Genomic DNA, 18,791 nt, shown 5'->3' on the forward strand with positions numbered 1-18,791 from the left:
TGCTTTACTGGGCCAAGTTTGGGCTGGACCTGCAGGAGGGGACACCTTTGAAAAACAGCTTCCTAACTGCACTACAACCTGCTCTGGCATCCTGATTCCACTCCCCAAACCCCCCAAATCTTCAGCCAGAAAAAAAAAAAGAAGAATGGATCACTGGATCGATGGGGAGATTTCTGTCTGCTCCTCCTACTGCCACCTCTTTCTTGCTATTTCCTGCCCGAGGAAACCTGACATCAGCCCAAAAGCATCTCTGGAAATGGGTAGGAGGGAGCCTTACACCTGTCAGCGCCAGAGAAGAAAGTGCGCTCTGCAGAGTTCTCAGTTGTTCCATCTCTTGCGATGAAAGGAAGAAAAGGAGCGAATCCGTCACAGATTTACTGGAGACCAGGGTTACTTCATCCGGCTCCAGCCACAGTAACCCCTGAAGACCAAAGATGCATTTCCATTCCCAGCATTTGTTGTTGGCGTCTTTCCCTACAGGCTAGCCCAGTGCCTGGCCCCAGAGAAGTCTCTGCGTAAAGGTTCTTTAGGTCATAAATCAGCCTCCTGTGTGTATGTGTGTTTTTCTTAGGAAAAACTGGCACAGACGAATTAGCAGTACGGACTGGGGTCTCCCTACTACCCTTCAGGCTTGGCGGCATCACCTTCGACTACCTCGCATTCTCCCGGCGCTGACAGTCCCGGCTCCGGACCTCAGGGTTGGAAGCAGTCAGTCCCAGCTAGAACCGCCCTGTCCGGGGCTGATGCCACCCTGTGCCTAGAATGTGCGTGTGGGTGCAGGCGGGCGAGCGAGCGGCTTCTACAGTGAGATCGAAGCAGGAGCTCAGCCTTCGCCTGCGACCTGCAATCCCCAGATTCCCTGGGGACCTCGAAACTCCCAATTGGAGGTACTCCCCCCCCACAGCCGCCCACCCATTCCCCCCCCCTTACCTCAGCACGCAGCCCCTCCCTGCGTGATGATGCAAAACCTTGGGGAGGGTGGGCGCTGGGAAGGGTGGGGAGAGCCTGAGAGCGAGCGAGGGTGGGAGGGAGTGGGCGGAGGAGGAGAGGGAGCCGAACGCGCATTTAAAGCGATAGCCATCGTCGCTCTCTCCCCAGTGCTGGGCTGTTGGAGAGCTCGAGCTGCAAGCCACCGAGCGCGAGCTCGAGCGCGGTGCGCTGGTCGGGGAACCCAAGAGCGCACGGCGCCCCAAGCTGGCAGGCGCTGCGGGACCCCCCACCCTCGCCGGCTGCCCTTCCCCGGGCGCCCCTACCCTCCTCGCCCGCAGGAGACCCTGGGCTTCCCCGGAGGAGCTCACCCCAAGGGGCCAGGACTCCGGCGAGCCCGCCACCGTCCCCTCGAGTGCCGCCGCCACCACCGCAGCCGCGGGAGCAGCATGGTCCAGCTGGGGAAGCTGCTCCGCGCCCTGACTTTGGTGAAGTTTCCCTGCTGCGTGCTGGAGGTGCTTCTGTGCGCGCTGGCGGCGGCGGCGCGCGGCCAGGAGATGTACGCCCCGCACTCCATTCGGATCGAGGGGGACGTCACCCTCGGGGGGCTGTTCCCGGTGTACGCGAAGGGTCCCAGCGGAGTGCCCTGCGGCGACATCAAGAGGAAGAACGGGATCCACGGGCTGGAAGAGATGCTCTACGCCCTGGACCAGATCAACAGCGATCCCAACCTGCTGCCCAACGTGACGCTGGGAGAGCGGATCCTGGACACTTGTTCCAGGGACACTTATGCGCTCGAACAGTCGCTCACTTTCGTCCAGGCGCTCATCCAGAAGGACACCTCCGAAGTGCGCTGCACCAACGGCGAGCCTCCGGTTTTCGTCAAGCCCGAGAAAGTAGTTGGAGTGATTGGGGCTTCGGGGAGTTCGGTCTCCATCATGGTAGCCAACACCCTGAGGCTTTTCCAGGTAGGGGGGCGCTCCCTCCGGGGCAGAGCGCGCCGTAGCTCCCCGCGCTCTTTATCCTGAAGGCTGGCTTGGACTCCAGGGGTGCGGGGTCTGGTCAGCCTTCGCTCATTTCCACCCTGGAGATCCTGCCGAATCCCTCCCACCTCACCCGAGGAGGTACTTTCCCTGCTTGATTCATTTCCCTTCCATTTCTCCCCTGTCCGCGCTCCACTCCATCCGGCTTGACATTCTGGATTTATGGCCCCATTGACAAGAAACAGTCTCCGAAAAACAAGGCGATGATTTAAACGGGTTTGCATTCGAGTGCAATATGGTTCCAAAACAGGCTTGTAAAAGTGCCGGGCTCCTGTGAGAGCCACTTAGGCGCAAGGAATATGAAAGATGAGAAGACGCCTAGAAACTAGGCATTTCTCAACTCCCCAGCTTCCCTGCCCCAAGCCGCAGCTCCCTTGGAAAATTTCGCGAAGAGCTTAGGGAGGCAGTTCTTAAACCGAAGGCTAGGTCTTCACCTACATTTGGACGTGAATTGCCCATTTCGCTCGGGTTGGATTTCCTGGCCTGTAACCTATCTCTGCGAGGGCATGGGGCGGAAGGCGTGGGGACTGTCCTCAAGCGGGGAGAAGCCACCCGCAGACGTGCCCCCAGGTGATTTGCTCTGGGCAGTTGTTTGCACCGTCTAAACTGCCTTTGCGATCCGGCCACTGGCAGGAGCCGGGCGATCAGCTTTCTACGCCTGCCAGCTCAGAGCCCGGAGGTGAGCTCATGCTAACTGCGAAACACAGTCGCTTTTTCTGCACCCACCCTGTGCCCATCCTTTCCCACGACCTCCCTAACGCAGCCCCCAACCCCAGTCCTGGGTTTTGAGGACGATTCTCAGAGCCAGACAAGAAGGCGCCTGGAGGGAGGCAGTAGGGTGCGCTGAGCAAGGCCGGGCGGTCCTCTAGCTCCGGGTGCAGGCGGGCAACAGCGGAAGATGCGAGGACGGCGGATCGGGCCCGCTGAGCGGTGGGCGGTGCTGCAGTGCTCTCTCACCGCCTGCTCCCGCAGCCTCGGCCCCACGGCTCCTGTGCCGCCCTGGGTATAGATGGATGGCTTCTGGATGAAGAAATTGAGTTTCAGGGTCTGCGTGACTATGGGTTCTCCTGTTTCTCTGTCTTTCTTCCTGTGTGTGTCTCTCTCTCCCTGCTGTTTTTTTTTTTTTTTTTTTTGTCTCTCTGTTTTTATGTTCTCCCTTTCAATTTCTGCCTCTCTTTTCCTTCTCTACCCCTATCTCCAAGTTTTTTGTTCATCTCTGTCTTGAAGTGATCCTTTCCTAATGCACAGCTCTCTCCCTGCCTGGTAGGACCCAAGCTCAGTTAGTCCCTTCTCCAGATGTTCTGGCTGACCCTTATGCTCCCCGTAGCTAAAAAGTCGGCTCCCTCTCAATGCCTTTCCTGAAGCATGTTGGCTTTCTGGAGGGGACTCCTTGTGAGATTCAAGCTGTCACTACATCAGCACCCAGGGGTATGAAGTTTGTGTTTGTGCCAGAAGGAGGGGTGCCTGTCTAAAGCTGCAGCCTGGTATGGCCCCTCTGAGCCTCTGAGCATCCCTAGCACCTGTTGAGTATGCCACCTCTAGATGTTTGCAAGGCCAAAAGTGCTTCTGGGCAGCCTTCACTTTGAGGTAATGCTTTCAGGAAGAGCCTGGGTTGTTGGAAGCAAAACCCAGAAGCACTTCCTTTACCTCTGAGCTTAAACTAGAGAACCTGAGGAGGCAGCGCTGCAGGGAGGATGAGGCCAGAGGTCACCTGAGAATCACAGGGGCAATTCACAGTATTTTTACTGGAGCTCTGGGGGTTGAAGGCACATTTGCTGTTTGACATTTTAAAAATTATTTTGGTGCCTTCACTTGGAGCTTGGGAGCTTGCAGATGGGCCTGCCTGTCGAAAAAAGAGTGAAATCTTGAAGTCAAGAGAGAGCTTGCAAACTAGGCTGAAGGATTGTGTTTGCTGAAAAAGATTCCAGGGGGAGCTGATTCCTTCTCTGGTGTGTAGATCTGAGGCACTTGCAAGAAAAGAGAACGCTTGCCTTAAGCTTAGTTCCCCTGTTCCCTGGGCTGGGAAGGAAAGGAACTGAATGCCAGCATTAGCAGTGTGCGTTGGGACCAAAACCATTTAGAGAAAACTCTGTCATTTTCCTCTAATTTGCAAATTGCAGCTATTCATGTTGGATTGAACAGCTGAGGGAAAAGAGCCCGCAGTTTTCACCTGCATTTATTGAGAAGAGGCTGGTAGTAGGAGGGATGCACCAACTTGTAGCTTGTGCTGCAAGATGGATATAAGCTTGGTGTGAGCATCCTGGTTAACCACTGCCCATGTTCAAATATACAGAGATAGATTCCAACAATCTCTTCCAGTAGCCTTATTTTTGCGTGTGATCTTAGAAGCTCCTGGCATGTAAGTCCAGTCCCCAGTTTCCCAGCCTCTGTAAACCTGCAAAATGAATAGAGAGAATAGTGGAACACAGACCCCTTGTTCAAAGACACAGTCACTTTAGGGAAAGAGGAAAAGAACGGGTAGGTGAATCTTCTCTGGGATTGCAGGGTTCAGCTCAATGAAGACTGTCCTGGATAAAAGAAACTCCTCTAAATGGTTGAATTCTTAGCTCTCCAGAGATTTGTGTTTTCTTTTCCCCAGTCCCTGTGGGTTGCTGTGGGGAATGTGCCAAACCTATCATTTGAGATAAACATTTATGGTGAGGTAAGCTTCTAGGCTGGGGGAAGGAAGACTTAGTGACTGAAATGGGGGATGCTAAGCACTGGGGGGCAGGAAGGAACAAGGAGCTAGTAATGGATGTAACAAATGCTGCAGCTGCCAGCAAAGCCTGGATTGAACTTCCTTCCTGAAAATGAGGACCCGGGCAAGAATGACCACTCAGATGTAAACAGTGTCTCTGACTGGGAATTCTCATCTGCCTGCCGGTGGGCCAGAGCTGAGCAAGTCCTTTCTCTCCTCTGTATGCACACTGAATTGGTTAGTAGGTGACATGTCAGAGGACAGGAATCATATTCAGTGGATCTTTCAAATCCAGGAGTTTGAGGCCAATGAAATTAGTGTGTGGCCAGGGCTCTGCCAACTAGAATTAAGTCACTGCAGCCATTTTCAGCCTGAAGGGAGCATCAGGGAGGAATTTCGGGAGATTTGTTTCTGAGCCTGTACAAAATAATACTCTCCTAATGCTAAGAAACATTAAATGTAAATTAATATTGACTACGAGTAACATATTTAAAAAATAATCGCCGAGTGGGGGATGGTTTAAAGTGGAGAGATTATATAATATGGTGTCCAAAGACTAAATCTCCTCTGACCACTGTTTCATGGGCTCTAAGTAAGATCTATTACAATGGAAAGTAATGGGAACGTTTTTATTCAAGGCTTCTCTGCTATTGACTTGAGAGCAAACACTCTGACAGTATAAATTACTCTTGCTATGTGCTGACTCTGAATGAACAATATTTCATGTGCAGTGACATGGTCTAAGCTATAGACTTGGAATTGAATGGCATCTGTTTCAATTGTTTTGTTCTCTCAAGAGCAACTAGATAGAAAAAAGTGGTCAATTTGACCCTTGTGGGAGCGTGTTGCAAATCTAAACCTGTGTCCCTCATACCATAAATGAAATACATTTGTAAATTTGTGTTTTGCTTCTGTTCATTGATGCTTGAGTATAATCTCAAACTTTGGCAGCAACATTTTATACATAAGTACTTGGTTTTCTTCCTTTCTTCTTTCTCTTTCTCCTCTCTCTCTCTGTTTCTTTCTTTCTCTCTCTCTCTCTATCTCTCTCTCTCTCTCTCTCCATCTTATGTAATTGGATAGCACTGGGCACCTAGGATGATGTGGTGTTACTATAGTGGGATTTTTTTTTTTAAAAAACAACTCTAACTTACCCTTTTAAACATTTCATAAATACAGGTGTCAGTGCCATTTGGAATAGTCTCTATAACAATTTCTGTCTCCACATTTACTGTGTTTCAGCAAATTTACCTAACAGATGGTGAGTGGGCAATTTTTAAAGGGGCATTTTTTAAAAGAGCGGAGAGGGAAGGAATAGAGACAGGCACATACTATATTTGAAGTTACCTCCACGTGTATTTTATGTATGTATACCCATACAATTAAGAAGTCTTTGGATGTTTTATCTTCAAGAATAATTCAGATAATGGATTACTTGAATATCATAAACATTTAGGGTTTAACAGATTTGTTACATATAGACGTTGTATCATGGATTTAAAAGACCATAGCCAGCGGGCAGCGGCGAGCGGAGCGACCGAGAGCGGCGCGGGCTGGGCGGCGGGTGCGGGGTTCCGTGCTTCCTCGCGGCGGAGGGCTGGGGTTCGCCGGGGACGCCGGGTTGCTCCGCGTTGCCAGGTTACCGAGCGCGTGCCCCGCGCCCGCTCTTCCGCCCGGGCCGCCCTCGGCGCCGCCTGAGCCGCGGTGCGGGCTGCGCGGGGCGCCGGTTCCGCGGAAGCCTGGGTCGGGCGCTGCGTGCGGGACTCTCGTCGCTCGTGGACGGGGCGCGAGCGCGCGGGGGACGTAGGGCGCCGACCTGGGGCTCCCCGGCGCTCCGGCTCCGCTCCGGGCGCCCGCTCAGGGGCCTCCGGCGCGAGGCCCCCTTCGTGGTTAAGATGGCGGCGCCCAGGCGGGCGGCGCCGAGGTGAGCTGGAGCCGGGCCCGGAGAGGGGCGAGTCTGCCACGCCCAGAATTTGGACTCCGGGATGGTCTCCCGTCTCTCGGGGAGCGGCGGGTGAGTGGGCGCGGCCGCGCGTAGGTCCCTCTCGTGGGGTGGTCAGCTCTCCGTGCGTCCGCAGACTTCTGTCGTCTGATAGTCAGATCTGGGGTGGCCCAGGTTGGAGGCGAGGGTGCTTGATTGGGGAAACCTGAGGGGTTTAAGGACTCTATTGGGATCGTTTCAGACCTCAGCAAGAAGCTGAGCAAGTTTTCTCCTGACTCTCTTCCCGGCTAAGTTTTCTCCCTTCTCTGAAGGCGCCAGCTTTTCTGAATCACCTTGTTCCCCGGGGGGATATAATTGGTGGTTCTGACCGTGGAATGTAGGACCCGGCGCGGGGAAGCCTGAGCTGGTTCTAGTTACTTTGTTTGCAAAGCACTTGTCTTGTCTTTGGAATCTTTGTGTATGTAACCAACGTTGGGAAGAGCCAGCGTTTTCTCCTCCAAAACACTGCGAGGGGTAACTTTATACGTAAGAAACAAGTGGGCGTTCACATCTATCTCTTTTCCAACCACTGAGTTTTGGTTGTGTTTCCTTTCTTTAAGTTTGTCTCGTTCTGAAGTGATAACAAAAAAAGAAAAAAAAGACCATAGCCAATTACACAAAGTATACTCTAGTATCAGTCCTGCCATTAATTAGCTTAAGTCATTTAATTTTTCTAGGCCTCATTTTTCTCATGTGATGTTTTTTCTTTGAAAAAGTATAGTTTCTAGAAGTCTCTAATCTCTGTGTCATAGTTCAGCTTGGAGAAAACCTGTTCTTATCCAAACTCCATGACATTGTATTTCCAGCTCCAACTTTGGACTTTGAGTGAGTTGGGGGCAACTTTTTAAGGATATTTTCACACAGCTTTTTTAGTTAATATCAGTCTAGCTGACTTGTCATACTCAGACTTTCTCCCATATTCTTTTACCAGTGTGTTCCTTAGTCATATATATAAAGACTGTTGTGGGAAAAATGACCTCCTGGGTCAGCTTACTGCATGGTCATCGACACAGGACAGGGAGTAAGATTCTGTGGATTTTACAGAAGCAGATACAGTTTTCATTAACCATGTCCTCTCCCCTTTCATCTTACAAAAACAGCAGGCTTTTCTTGGAGAACTGCCAGATAATGCCATCCTGCCTCCTCACGGGCCCCGGGGACTGAACTCCAGTAAAGCAGGTGATTGGCTCATGGGTAGGCATCTGACCTCGGCTAAGTCTATCAGACTCCTCCCCAGGACTTTTGTCTCAGAGCAAAATGGAAGAATTGTCTTTTCTCTCTGGAATTTCTAAGCCTGGGAGATATGACTCTGGGACTCCCAGTGACCATCCAGCAGAAGAAGAGACTTTCTGTAAAATAAAGTCTTGCAGAGGTAAGCAGGGCTGAGCAATGGAGAGAGAGCTGGAACCCTGCTGATACTCTGGAACGTCCAGATCCAACTGTATCTGAATATGGCTGCATCCCTGAATTTCTAGTACTTGTTTGTTGAGGTGGTTGTTGTTGTTTGGTTTTTGTTTTTAAATCTCCTTTGACTATTTTGAATTTGTTTTCAGCCATGTGCATTTGAAAGCATCCTAGCTAAAAGAGCTAATTTCCTACATTAATGTCAGGTTTGCTGACTGGCATTCCTTAAGTGAAAAATCATATCTGCTATTTTCTTTAAATAAAATCCTTCTAGCTCAGGTTTGAGATATTCAAAACTCTGCCTCCTACCCCCCTCTTTCCAACATTTACTGTATCACCTTGAAGCATTTGTGACCACATCTTTCCCATCTAGACGCAGTTGAGAGAGAGAGCAAAGACTTCTGATATAAACTGCAACCTATACGCCTCCTACCTGGAAGCTTTAGAACATACTTGATTCTTGTCATTAAAACAAATCTTTTGTTGTTGTCTCCAGGGCACAGAAGCATTTTCATGGCATAATGGAGTACGAAGTACATTAAGCCTAACTCTACTTCTCATCCTCTTTTACTTTAAATAGGCAGAAAAGAACAATCTCAAACACATTTTCCCAACAAATAAAATATATATACGATTATGTTTAGAAGACGTTTATGCAACATATAGTTAGACTGATTAATTAATGGACCTTTCGCCAATTGGCACAGTAAATATATATGTTCAATGTGCTCAATTAAAAAGAAGACAATAACATATTTTCACAGGTTAATTATCTGAGAAGAGTATTGTGCCAGCACACTTGATACTACAGTATTTCATGTTTGACAGGTAATCTTCTTTCAATTATATTTACTGCTAAATGTTTCTTGGATCAAGCTATTAAATTATAAGGTCAAAAGTAAAATGATATGAAATTACAATGATAAAGGGACACATATCCCACTTTATGAGAATAGTTCTAATTTCAATACTACTAGTAGTGACCACAGTACTAATTTGAGCCCTTACTATGAGCCACTGTGCCCATATACATTTAGTTCTTACAGTAGTTCTGCAAAGGGCATATAATAATCCACACTGTAAAGCTGAAGAAAGTGATTCTCATAGCTGAAAGTCACATAGCTGGTGAGTGGCAAAGTCTAGATTCAAACTTAGAGTCGTCTGACAATGCCCAGGTTGTTGACCACTATGTACACTGCTCAATTGTTGCACCAATAAAAGTGCTTGAAATAATTATAGATTTGCCTACCCCGAAACTGCAGTGATTTAAAGACATCAAAGTTGCCAGTTGCTTAACCACATCTACTTACAGTAAGAAATTACATTTTATTTCATTTCTAAAACAAGATTAATTCTGCAGGCCCATCGAAACTTGAGCACACAAATCCTACCTCCAAATGAAAGATGCTTGTTTTCCATTATTCAACAGATGGCCCTGTACAGAGGCAATAAATATATAGTAGAATTTTCATTCAAATAAGTGAGAAGAGAGGTTTCTTCTTGTCCTGATTCAGTGCCCATCATTATGGATTATGATGGCTCTTCCCAAACTTTACTTCATTCACTCCACTCTTTCTACAAAACTCCAGTAATGGAATCCATCATTGAGATATATGTGCAAAGCGAAAGGACTGTATTAATACAGTTGCTGAAAGTCAAGTTGATAGAGCACAGGAAATACATCCTAATAAATGCAACATTAATGTTTGTGTGGGCCTTGGAGTGAGGGGTAGAAGAATTTTCAGTTTAATGGAATATTTTGCCTCTTGCTGTGAAAGTGTGGCTTAATAGTCTTGTAATTGGTCATTTACAGAATCCTCCATCTCTGGGTTTCATGCTTTCTTTACTCTGCAGCTGTTGATTCCTTCTCTTGTTCTGGATGGAAGATAACAACGAAGCCACTTCAAAGGGCTCAGCCTACCTTTTTGTGTTACTGTTTAGATGAAGATATTTCCATTTATTAAAGCACACTATTTAAACATTTTTATCATGTTTCAAACTTGACTGTGTCCTGAAGGTATGAGCACAGGCAGACATAATGGGGGATGTTTTCCAGGAGAGAACATACCCTTATCAAAGGAATTATCAGAATTTTCATGTATGGATTGAGAATCAAATTCTGGAGTTAGACCTGAATTTAAATTCATACTCACAACTTATTACCAGTCTCATCTTGATCAAACGGTTACCACACTTCTCATCAATTTCCTTATCTTTGAAAGCGGAATAAGAGAAGTATGCCTGGTGGAGTTACACATAAAGCTCATCTGATAGGATATTCATAAGGATTTTGCACAAAATATACATGGGAATATTTTAGCTCCGAGTTTAGCATGCGATTCGTCTTCAATACATTTAAGAGCTATTATTTTATTATTATTATGCTATCATTAAATATCACTATTACTTAAATGTCATTATTGCTAAAATTGCTGTAAAACTACTGCAATAACCCATGATGAATTCCCCTTTTCTGTTTCCTTTGTTTAAATGGAAAATATATATATAAATCTAGACAGAGAACACTTTAGTGATCCTATTCAGTGGAGTGAGAATTTCCATGGCACTGATTAAAACAAATCCTGAATTGCATGGACTTAAGATAGCAGAGAGGGGCTTCCCTGGTGGCGCAGTGGTTGAGAGTTCGTGACCCGATCCGGGAAGATCCCACATGCTGCGGAGCGGCTGGGCCTGTGAGCCATGGCTGCTGAGCCTGTGCGTCCGGAGCCTGTGCTCCGCAACGGGAGAGGCTGCAACAGTGAGAAGCCCGCGTACCACAAAGAAGAAAAAAAAAAAAAAAAGATAGCAGAGAGGCTAAGAGATTTGAAGTTAGACAAGTGTGAATTCTACTGTGACCCTCTTCTAGCTCTAGAACCTTGAGGAAGTTACTTAAACTTTCTGAGCTTTACTACTAGTTTCCTCATCTGTATCTTTTTCAGGACTATTTATCAAGCATCTTCCTGTTCTCTATGCTTGAACGTATCAATGAATAAATTAGACAAGAGCCTTTGCCTGCGTGCTCCTTCTTGCATGCTTTCTCCCTCCTTACACTCTCGTGTGGAAACGGATGTTATAAATAAATTCTATGCTTTGTCACAGGTTGATGGGCGCTACGGGATAAGGAAAAGTATGTGAAGCTCACTGAAGAGGCTTGGGTTGGGAGTGCTGGAGGAGTGTACAGGTAGGTTCTGATTTTAAATAGGGTAGTCAGGGTGGATTTTATAAGTTGACATTTGAGCAAAGACTTGAAGTGAGGGAGTTGTCAGAATGTATGATGGGGAGACCACTCCCTGGGAGCAAGAATAACCAGTCCCAAAACTCTAAGGCAGAAATATGCCGGGCAGCTTGGAGGAATATCAAGGAGGCCACCCTGGCTGACTTAGTGGGGAGGAAGAGACAGCAGGAGGGCTGGAGGTCGGATATGTGATGGGATGGATTGGGTAAGTCCTGGGAGGCCATCACATGCATTGTGTCTTTTACTCTAAATGTAGGCAGCCAGGGGCAGGATTTTAGCCAAGGTGTGGCATGAACTGTCTCATGTTTGAAAAGCATAACTCCATCTGTGGTCTTGAGGATGTGGGGAGAGAGTGGAGTCAGGGAGAATCTCGGGAGGCAACTACAGGATCCTCGAGGTCTATGTTGGTGGCCTGCACCAGGCTGCTAGCGGCTGGTAATTCTCAGAAGTGGCACATTGGGAAGGTTGTGAAAGCATTTCGTGGTAGATTGAATGCAAGAATGGAAAGGAAGAGGGGGTCAAGGGTGAATTCGAGATTTAGGGCCTGGGGAACTGGAAAGGTGTGGTTACTGTCACCTAAGATGGAAAAAGTTTGGGGTAGAGCATGTTTGGGGGATTAAAGACCAGTTTTGGAGGTATAAGATTTGAGATGTTTTCGTGACATCCAAGTAGAGATGTTGAGTACACAAGTCTGCAGTTCTGAAGAAAGGTCTAAACTAGAGATACACTTTAATACAATGGAGATATTAAGAATAATTACATGGAAGCGCTATTTTAAAGATAAAATGAAGTAATGCAATTAGCATCTGTCTTCTCAAAACATTTAATAACTGTTAGCTAAAATAATTACCTGAAATGAAAAAATACCTATAGTTTGTTTTGTTGTTTGCAGTAAAAGTGAATAAAATGTCACAATTATTTTAATAGTATTTGTGACACAGTAGTTTTAGTTAAGACACCATGACTACAAACATTTACACTAAACCTTTCAGTCTCCTACTTTTCACTCTGATAGGGTACTTGGAACCATATTTTGTGAGGTTTAAGTTAGTTGTCATAGGGTACCTCTTTAATTAGAAGTAATTCTGAACTGTCTAGTTCCATGCAGTTTTATATACATATATGTATAATTATTATTTTATGATTTATCAAACTCAGTTGAAAATTTGCATCACTGATATACATTAGAATTTAAGCATTTACCCAGGTACTCAAGGAAAAAAATGTACTTGTCTTGTAATTTCCATAGGGGTACTTACTTTCACATCTTCCCTTCACTTTGCAATTGCAAACATGGCAGGGGAAATATTATCTTACTGGTCTTTGAGTTCCCCTTAGCTATCTGCAAGTCCTTAAACAGCCTTTGTGGCTTAACCAAAATTCTCTTCCATCTTCATTCCGCTAACAGATATTGGTCTAAGCATGTACTTATACTAAAAAATGCATGACCACGTTGTCTCTACACATCTATAATTTTATGTTAACACTATCATTATGTAAGCTATACGTTAATTGTAATTATAACAGATTTTATGTCAACACACATCCATTTCTAGTGTTCATCTGGTGTTCAAGGGGAGAGCAGCATGTCGTAAATTTTATCAAAATATAACATCTGAAGAATAGAACAGAGGGTAATTGTGTAATTCTGTATTCACTCTAATTAAGTTCAGTGGAGTTGGCATAATAGAATTAAGATGAAAAAAAAAAAGACATCGAGGTACCATGGCTCCCTCTCCTAACACACCCTTTTTGTATCCGAGAGCAGAGACTCAGCACCTTTCTGTACAGAAATGGAGACAGGAAGAGGCCAGAGGATGAATGACAGGCACGAATGAGGTGGAACTTTGAAGAGCAACATGGAAATGAAATACTTCTTTTGTATTTGGTAGGTGGGGAAAATGTACCAGCGTGTATGCCTACTGGGACCACGTTTTCCAGAACAGTTAAGCCCAGTGTCAACTATGCTGTCCCACCTTCCTTGTAAGTAGGAACATACTGTTACTTGAATCTTTGCTTCCTGTTTCTTGATAGCTGGTTGAGAAGATTATCACAGGAACTGCATCTTGTTAGCAAATACACTGTTTTGAAATGATTGACACTCACTGAAGAGTGGCAACTCCAAGCTTGCTCTCTCTTGATCTTGGACTATTTAAGTCTGGAGTGCAGGAGTGGGTTATGGGGAAAGACCATTGGAATTCTTATGTCTTCAGCATAATGGTTATAGCATAATGGTTAGGAGTGTAGGTGCTGGTTCAAATCTCTGCTTTCCACTTGCTAACCATATGAGCTTGGGCAATTTACCTGATTACCTGAACCTCAATACTCCTGCCTATAAAATGATGTTAATAATATTTCATCCCCATAGACTTGTTTTCAATGTTAAAATGAAGTCACTTACACCAAGCACTTAATACAATGCCTAGAGCATAGTAAAGTCTATTATTATTACTATTACTGCTACTACTACTATTATTATTATTACTGTCACGATGCCAGGTGCTATTTTTCCTATGCCTTATTCCATTATCTTCTGCCCTGTCCCCCCATTTCTGTCTTGTTTCTGTACAAGGGTAGGTTTGTCACAGAGCATTTTCTTTCCCTAGTGTCTGACTCTTAGTCATCAAGGTGACTGGTCCACGACCCGGCATTCATTGCTGCTCGTTGAAGCAACCCATTTTGAGAAGGGGAGTTGGATATTGATGCCAAGTTGGGTCAAGGAGAGAGAATTTTCTCTCTTCTGCACTCAGAGAGCTAAGTGAAATATTCAGGCCTCAGAAGGAGAATCAGGCAAAGGGCAACATGCTTAATTTCATACCTTAGTGATTAAGAACAAGTCAGACAGGCTGGATTTGAACTCATTTCCGTCATGTACTGACAACGGGATCTTAGGTGCTTTTGTAACCCGTCTGAGGCTCAGTCAACATCTGAAAGAGACGAATAACATTATCAGGACCTAGCGTATAGCCTTGTTGTAATAAGTGAGTAAATCCTTTTAAAACGTTCAGCACGTTGTTTGGCATATAAACACGTAATAAAATTTAGCTTCTTTGACTACTACCGCTGCTAATATTATTAAGTAGCTGAGCAGATCCGAGGCCCATTTTTTTCTTAGATTGCACATAATCATTTGGACAACCAGCTCACATTGATCAACCGTTGCTTATATATAAACCCCCATGAACCCAAAGGTGCTTTAACTCTCTCCCAGTCAGAGCCTGTTCTGGGGGCAGAAGCAACACCGGCACTACCCCCGTCATCTTTGCCTTTATTGTCACTACACTCGCCTGCCGTACTGAGCACTTTCTGTTTGCCAGGCACCACATTTAGCCCTGCGTACACACTGTATCATATAGTTCTCACACTCAGGTGGGAGACATTATCATCATCCCCAATTTTCAGATAAAGACGCCGAGGTGTTGGAAAGGTAAGAAACTTGACCCACAGCAAGAGATGCCGCCAGAATATTCAAACCCTTCTCTCTGACCTCAAGAACCCTTAAATATTAGCATACTACTACATCCTGGTAAGAAAATCTGCTTCCAGCCACTCTGGTGAGAGTAGAAATGATTCTCAGTCCCCACATTCCTCTATTGCCCATGCCATCCTAGCCTCAGGACTAGGGGGGAAAGGAAGTGATCTCTTCAAAGAGCAGCCAAAGGGAACCTACTCCCTTCTGCCTTTTCATAATCAACTAACCAATATTTTATTTTCTTCTTAAGAGTCCCCACGTGTTCCTTTTGGTACTTAGCTTGGCCTTTTAGAATTCTGACATTCTGTACATGACTCATCCACTGTATTTCATGTTAATTTATTGAGGTCAAGTATAGGGTCTTACTCATCCTGAAGTCCAGTTATCCCCTGTCACATCTAACTCTGTTCTTTTCTTCTCGTAGGACATCTGCAGATATTTATTTGAATTTTGTTGAATTGTTCTCATCAATAGTACATTAAAAGTTATACAGAAAGTGCTTTCTTATAAGGAAAACCATCTAAATAGATTTCTAGCTCTTTACTTTTTATAGCACTATTGTAGAGATTATAGATCTCCAGGTAATATTTTTTAGATTGAGTTCTTCATATCATCTTATTTTTACATATAATGATAAATCTGAATTTTCTCTATCAAAGCCCTGAGACTTCACTGGCTTGTAACTTAGCTTGTTGATTATGTGTTGTTGACTTTTCCATTTACAATGATGTTTGATCTTGGTAAGGATGGGGCTGGGTGGGAGGGTACATCTTAGGGCCATAAATTGGTTTTGTAGAGGACTAACATAAAGATCTAAAGTCTCATCATATTTCTGCAGAACTCATGAATCATTTTATTATAATTCCATTCATTCAGGGAGTATAAAACCATTTTCAAATTGTTATTCCTAATTTGTTCATCTTCTCTTCCTTAGTCTTAGTGAGAAGAGAGCAGGCTGAATGGAAGACAGTCATTATGACCACTGGGGCCACTAGGGTAGGCATCAGTCCCAGAGTTTTGTTTTCATCTCTCCGCTATTAATATTGGCTAATGTCTTGAGTGCTTACTTGGTGCAAATTACTTAGCCGACCATGGCAAATGGATTGTGTCATTTCATCCCCTGATAGTCATACAATTAATGTATGTATTATTATGATATCCGATAATGCATACATGGAACAGAGCCTCAGAAGTAGTTATTTGCTCACCAAAATATGGTAGATGTGGAATTTGGACTCAGGTCTGATAGACTCCTAAATCACTCCTAGTGATTTTTACCACGAAATTAAAGTTGTATACCTCTGGAGAGTAGATAGTTTCTAAAATTTCCTCAGCTCTAACGTTTTATAATTTTTGTCTGATGGCAAGCTTAACAGTTAAGATGGGTAGGAAGGAATGCCAGCCTGTTGAATGGAATTTCCCTGAAATGAGCCAGTTCACTCATTCATACACTCAGCATGTATTGAATGTTTGCTCTGTGCAAAGGCATTTTAGGCATCACAGTGGAGTGAGCGCCCCTTCCATAGACTCTCCTGCAGCACTCAGAGAAGTCTTGGACTGGTTTGCCTGTTATGGAATGGGGCTTGGTGATAGAAGCCTGGTTTGTCCTCCACTGATAAAACTAAGACATACTCATACGAGTTTAGAGGCATCTTGAAGCCGTGGGATAGTAACACACATGAATCTTACCATTTTTACCTGGGATTAATGATATAAAGGCTTTGGATTTGGGTATGGAAATTGGGTGCAATTATGGGCGTGTTGGTTCTACATATATATGGACATCACGTGTCGTCAGCCTGCAGCTACCTGCCATTCCTCACTACTCTTTCTTTTCACAAACCAAACAAGTACCTTCTTATCTCTCCTGTGGATAAGCTCTTGACAGTGGCACTAGGGCCTCCCTCAATAAGTACATCATTGGCTAAACCAGTGGTTTCTCAGATATGCTCATTGCACAACCCTTAAGGTGGATTGACATTCCACTGCCTAGAATAGAATATGGTGTTCTTTAGAAATCGGGGGGAAAAAATAGGCCACCAGATGTACTTTCTTTAATTTAAATTGTTTATATATATGAACAGTTGTTATATATGTGTATGTATACTTGTTCATATATATGAATGATTTAAAATTGAAGAGATAGATATATATACACACACACATATATATATGTATATTTAAATTTTGGCTTCTGTTAGCAAGTAGTAAATTACATTATTAGCAGATCCATACTGCAGGGAAATAACCAATCAGATTTCATTCAATAGCTTGCTTTTTTGTAGATTTATGGTTGTGATTTTATATCTGCAGGTATGTTTGCTGAAGAAAATATTTCTGCCACTTTACACAAAATTAAATTCATTTAATACCAATGCGGCATGTCTCAAATGTCTTAATACAGTTTTAATCTTTAATCGCATCAGAAGTATGAAATTAGAAACATACCCCAAAATCATTTGAAGATATAATTACTTTTATTTCCCTTATACTTTTGAGACTTTTGAAAAACAAGTATTTAGTTGTACTTATCTGTTTCTGTCTCTCTAAGGATAGCAAACACTGAAACACAATTCTTTTTAAAAGTCAGTATTAAAAATATATTGTCCAAGATGATCAAAACTAAGGAAGTGGCAAAGAAATTCAAAAATTTAAACTTTCAAAGGGTGCTTTTTCTGTGAATGTGTAGTACTTGTTCTTCTGAAGGAATTAATCTTTTTAAAAATTTAATTAACTTATTTTTTATTGAAGTATACTTGGTTTACAGTGTTGTGTTAATTACTGCTGTACAGCAAAGTGACTCTGTTATACATATGTATATACATTCTTTTTCATATTCTTTTCCATTATGGTTTATCACAGGATATTGAATATAGTTCCCTGTGCTATATAGTAGGACCTTGTTGTTTAGCCAATCTATATATACCAGTTTGCATCTGCTAATCCCAAACTCCCAGTTCATCCCTCTCCCACCTGCTTCCCCCTTGGCAGCCACCAGTCTATTCTCTATGTCTCTGATTCTGTTTCATAGATAGGTTCATTTGTGTCATATTTTAGATTCCACATATAAGTGGTATCATGGTATTTGTCTTTCTCTTTCTGACTTACTTTGCTTAGTATGATAATCTCTAGTTGCATCCATGTTGCTGCTGCAAATGGCATTATTTCATTCTTTTTTTTATGGCTGAGTAGTATTTCATTGTATATATGTACCACATCGTCTTTATCCATTCATCTGTTGATGGACGTTTAGGTTGTTTCCATGTCTTGGCTATTGTGAATATTGCTGCTGTGAAGATCAGGGTGAATGTGTCTTTTTGAATTATAGTTTGGTCTGGATATACACCCAGGAGTGGGATTGCTGGATCATATGGTAGGTCTATTTTTAGTTTTCTGAGGAACCTCTATAGTGTTTTCCACAGTGGCTGCACCAACTTACATTCCCACCAACAGTGTTGTAGGAGGGTTCCCTTTTCTCCACACCCTCTCCAGCATATGTTATTTGTAGACTTTTTAATGATGGCCATTCTGACTGGTGTGAGGTGGTACCTCATGGTAGTTTTGATTTGCATTTCTTTAATAATTGGCAGTGTTGAGCATCTTTTCATGTGCCTATTGGCCATCTGTATTTCTTCTTTGGAGAAATGTCTCTTTAAGTCTTCTGCCTATTTTTTTCATTGGGTTGTTTGCTTTTATTGTCATCAAGTTGTATGAGCTGTTTGTATATTTTGGAAATTAAGCCCTTGCTGGTCGCATCATTTGCAAATATTTTCTCCCATTCTGTAGGTTGTCTTTTCATTTTGTTTATGGTTTCCTTTGCTGTGCAAAAGCTTGTAAGTTTGATTCGGTCCCCTTTGTTTATTTTCATTTTTATGTCTATCGTCTTGGGGGACTGACCTAAGAAAACATTGGTATGATTTATGTCAGAGAATATTTTGCCTGTGTTCTCTTCTAGAAGTTTTATGGTGTCATGTCTTATGTTTAAGTCTTTAAGACATTTTGAGTTTATTTTCGTGTATGGTGAAAGGATG

The 18,791-nt window shown here is 43.9% G+C and overlaps 1 protein-coding gene and 1 pseudogene across 1 annotated transcript; one reads left to right on the forward strand and one right to left on the reverse strand.

Annotated features, from left to right (window-relative positions):
* LOC137221958 (UDP-N-acetylglucosamine--peptide N-acetylglucosaminyltransferase 110 kDa subunit pseudogene) overlaps positions 1–18,791 on the reverse strand; it is a 210,379-nt pseudogene that overhangs the window by 76,521 nt on the left and 115,067 nt on the right.
* On the forward strand, positions 960–2,309 carry LOC137221026 (metabotropic glutamate receptor 7-like). The gene has a single exon (XM_067730239.1). It carries the CDS (start codon positions 960–962, stop codon positions 1,953–1,955), a length of 996 nt encoding a protein of 331 aa, XP_067586340.1. The 3' UTR covers positions 1,956–2,309.

This window comes from Pseudorca crassidens, chromosome 3 (assembly GCF_039906515.1).
Source record: "Pseudorca crassidens isolate mPseCra1 chromosome 3, mPseCra1.hap1, whole genome shotgun sequence".
NCBI classification, from domain to species: domain Eukaryota; kingdom Metazoa; phylum Chordata; class Mammalia; order Artiodactyla; family Delphinidae; genus Pseudorca; species Pseudorca crassidens.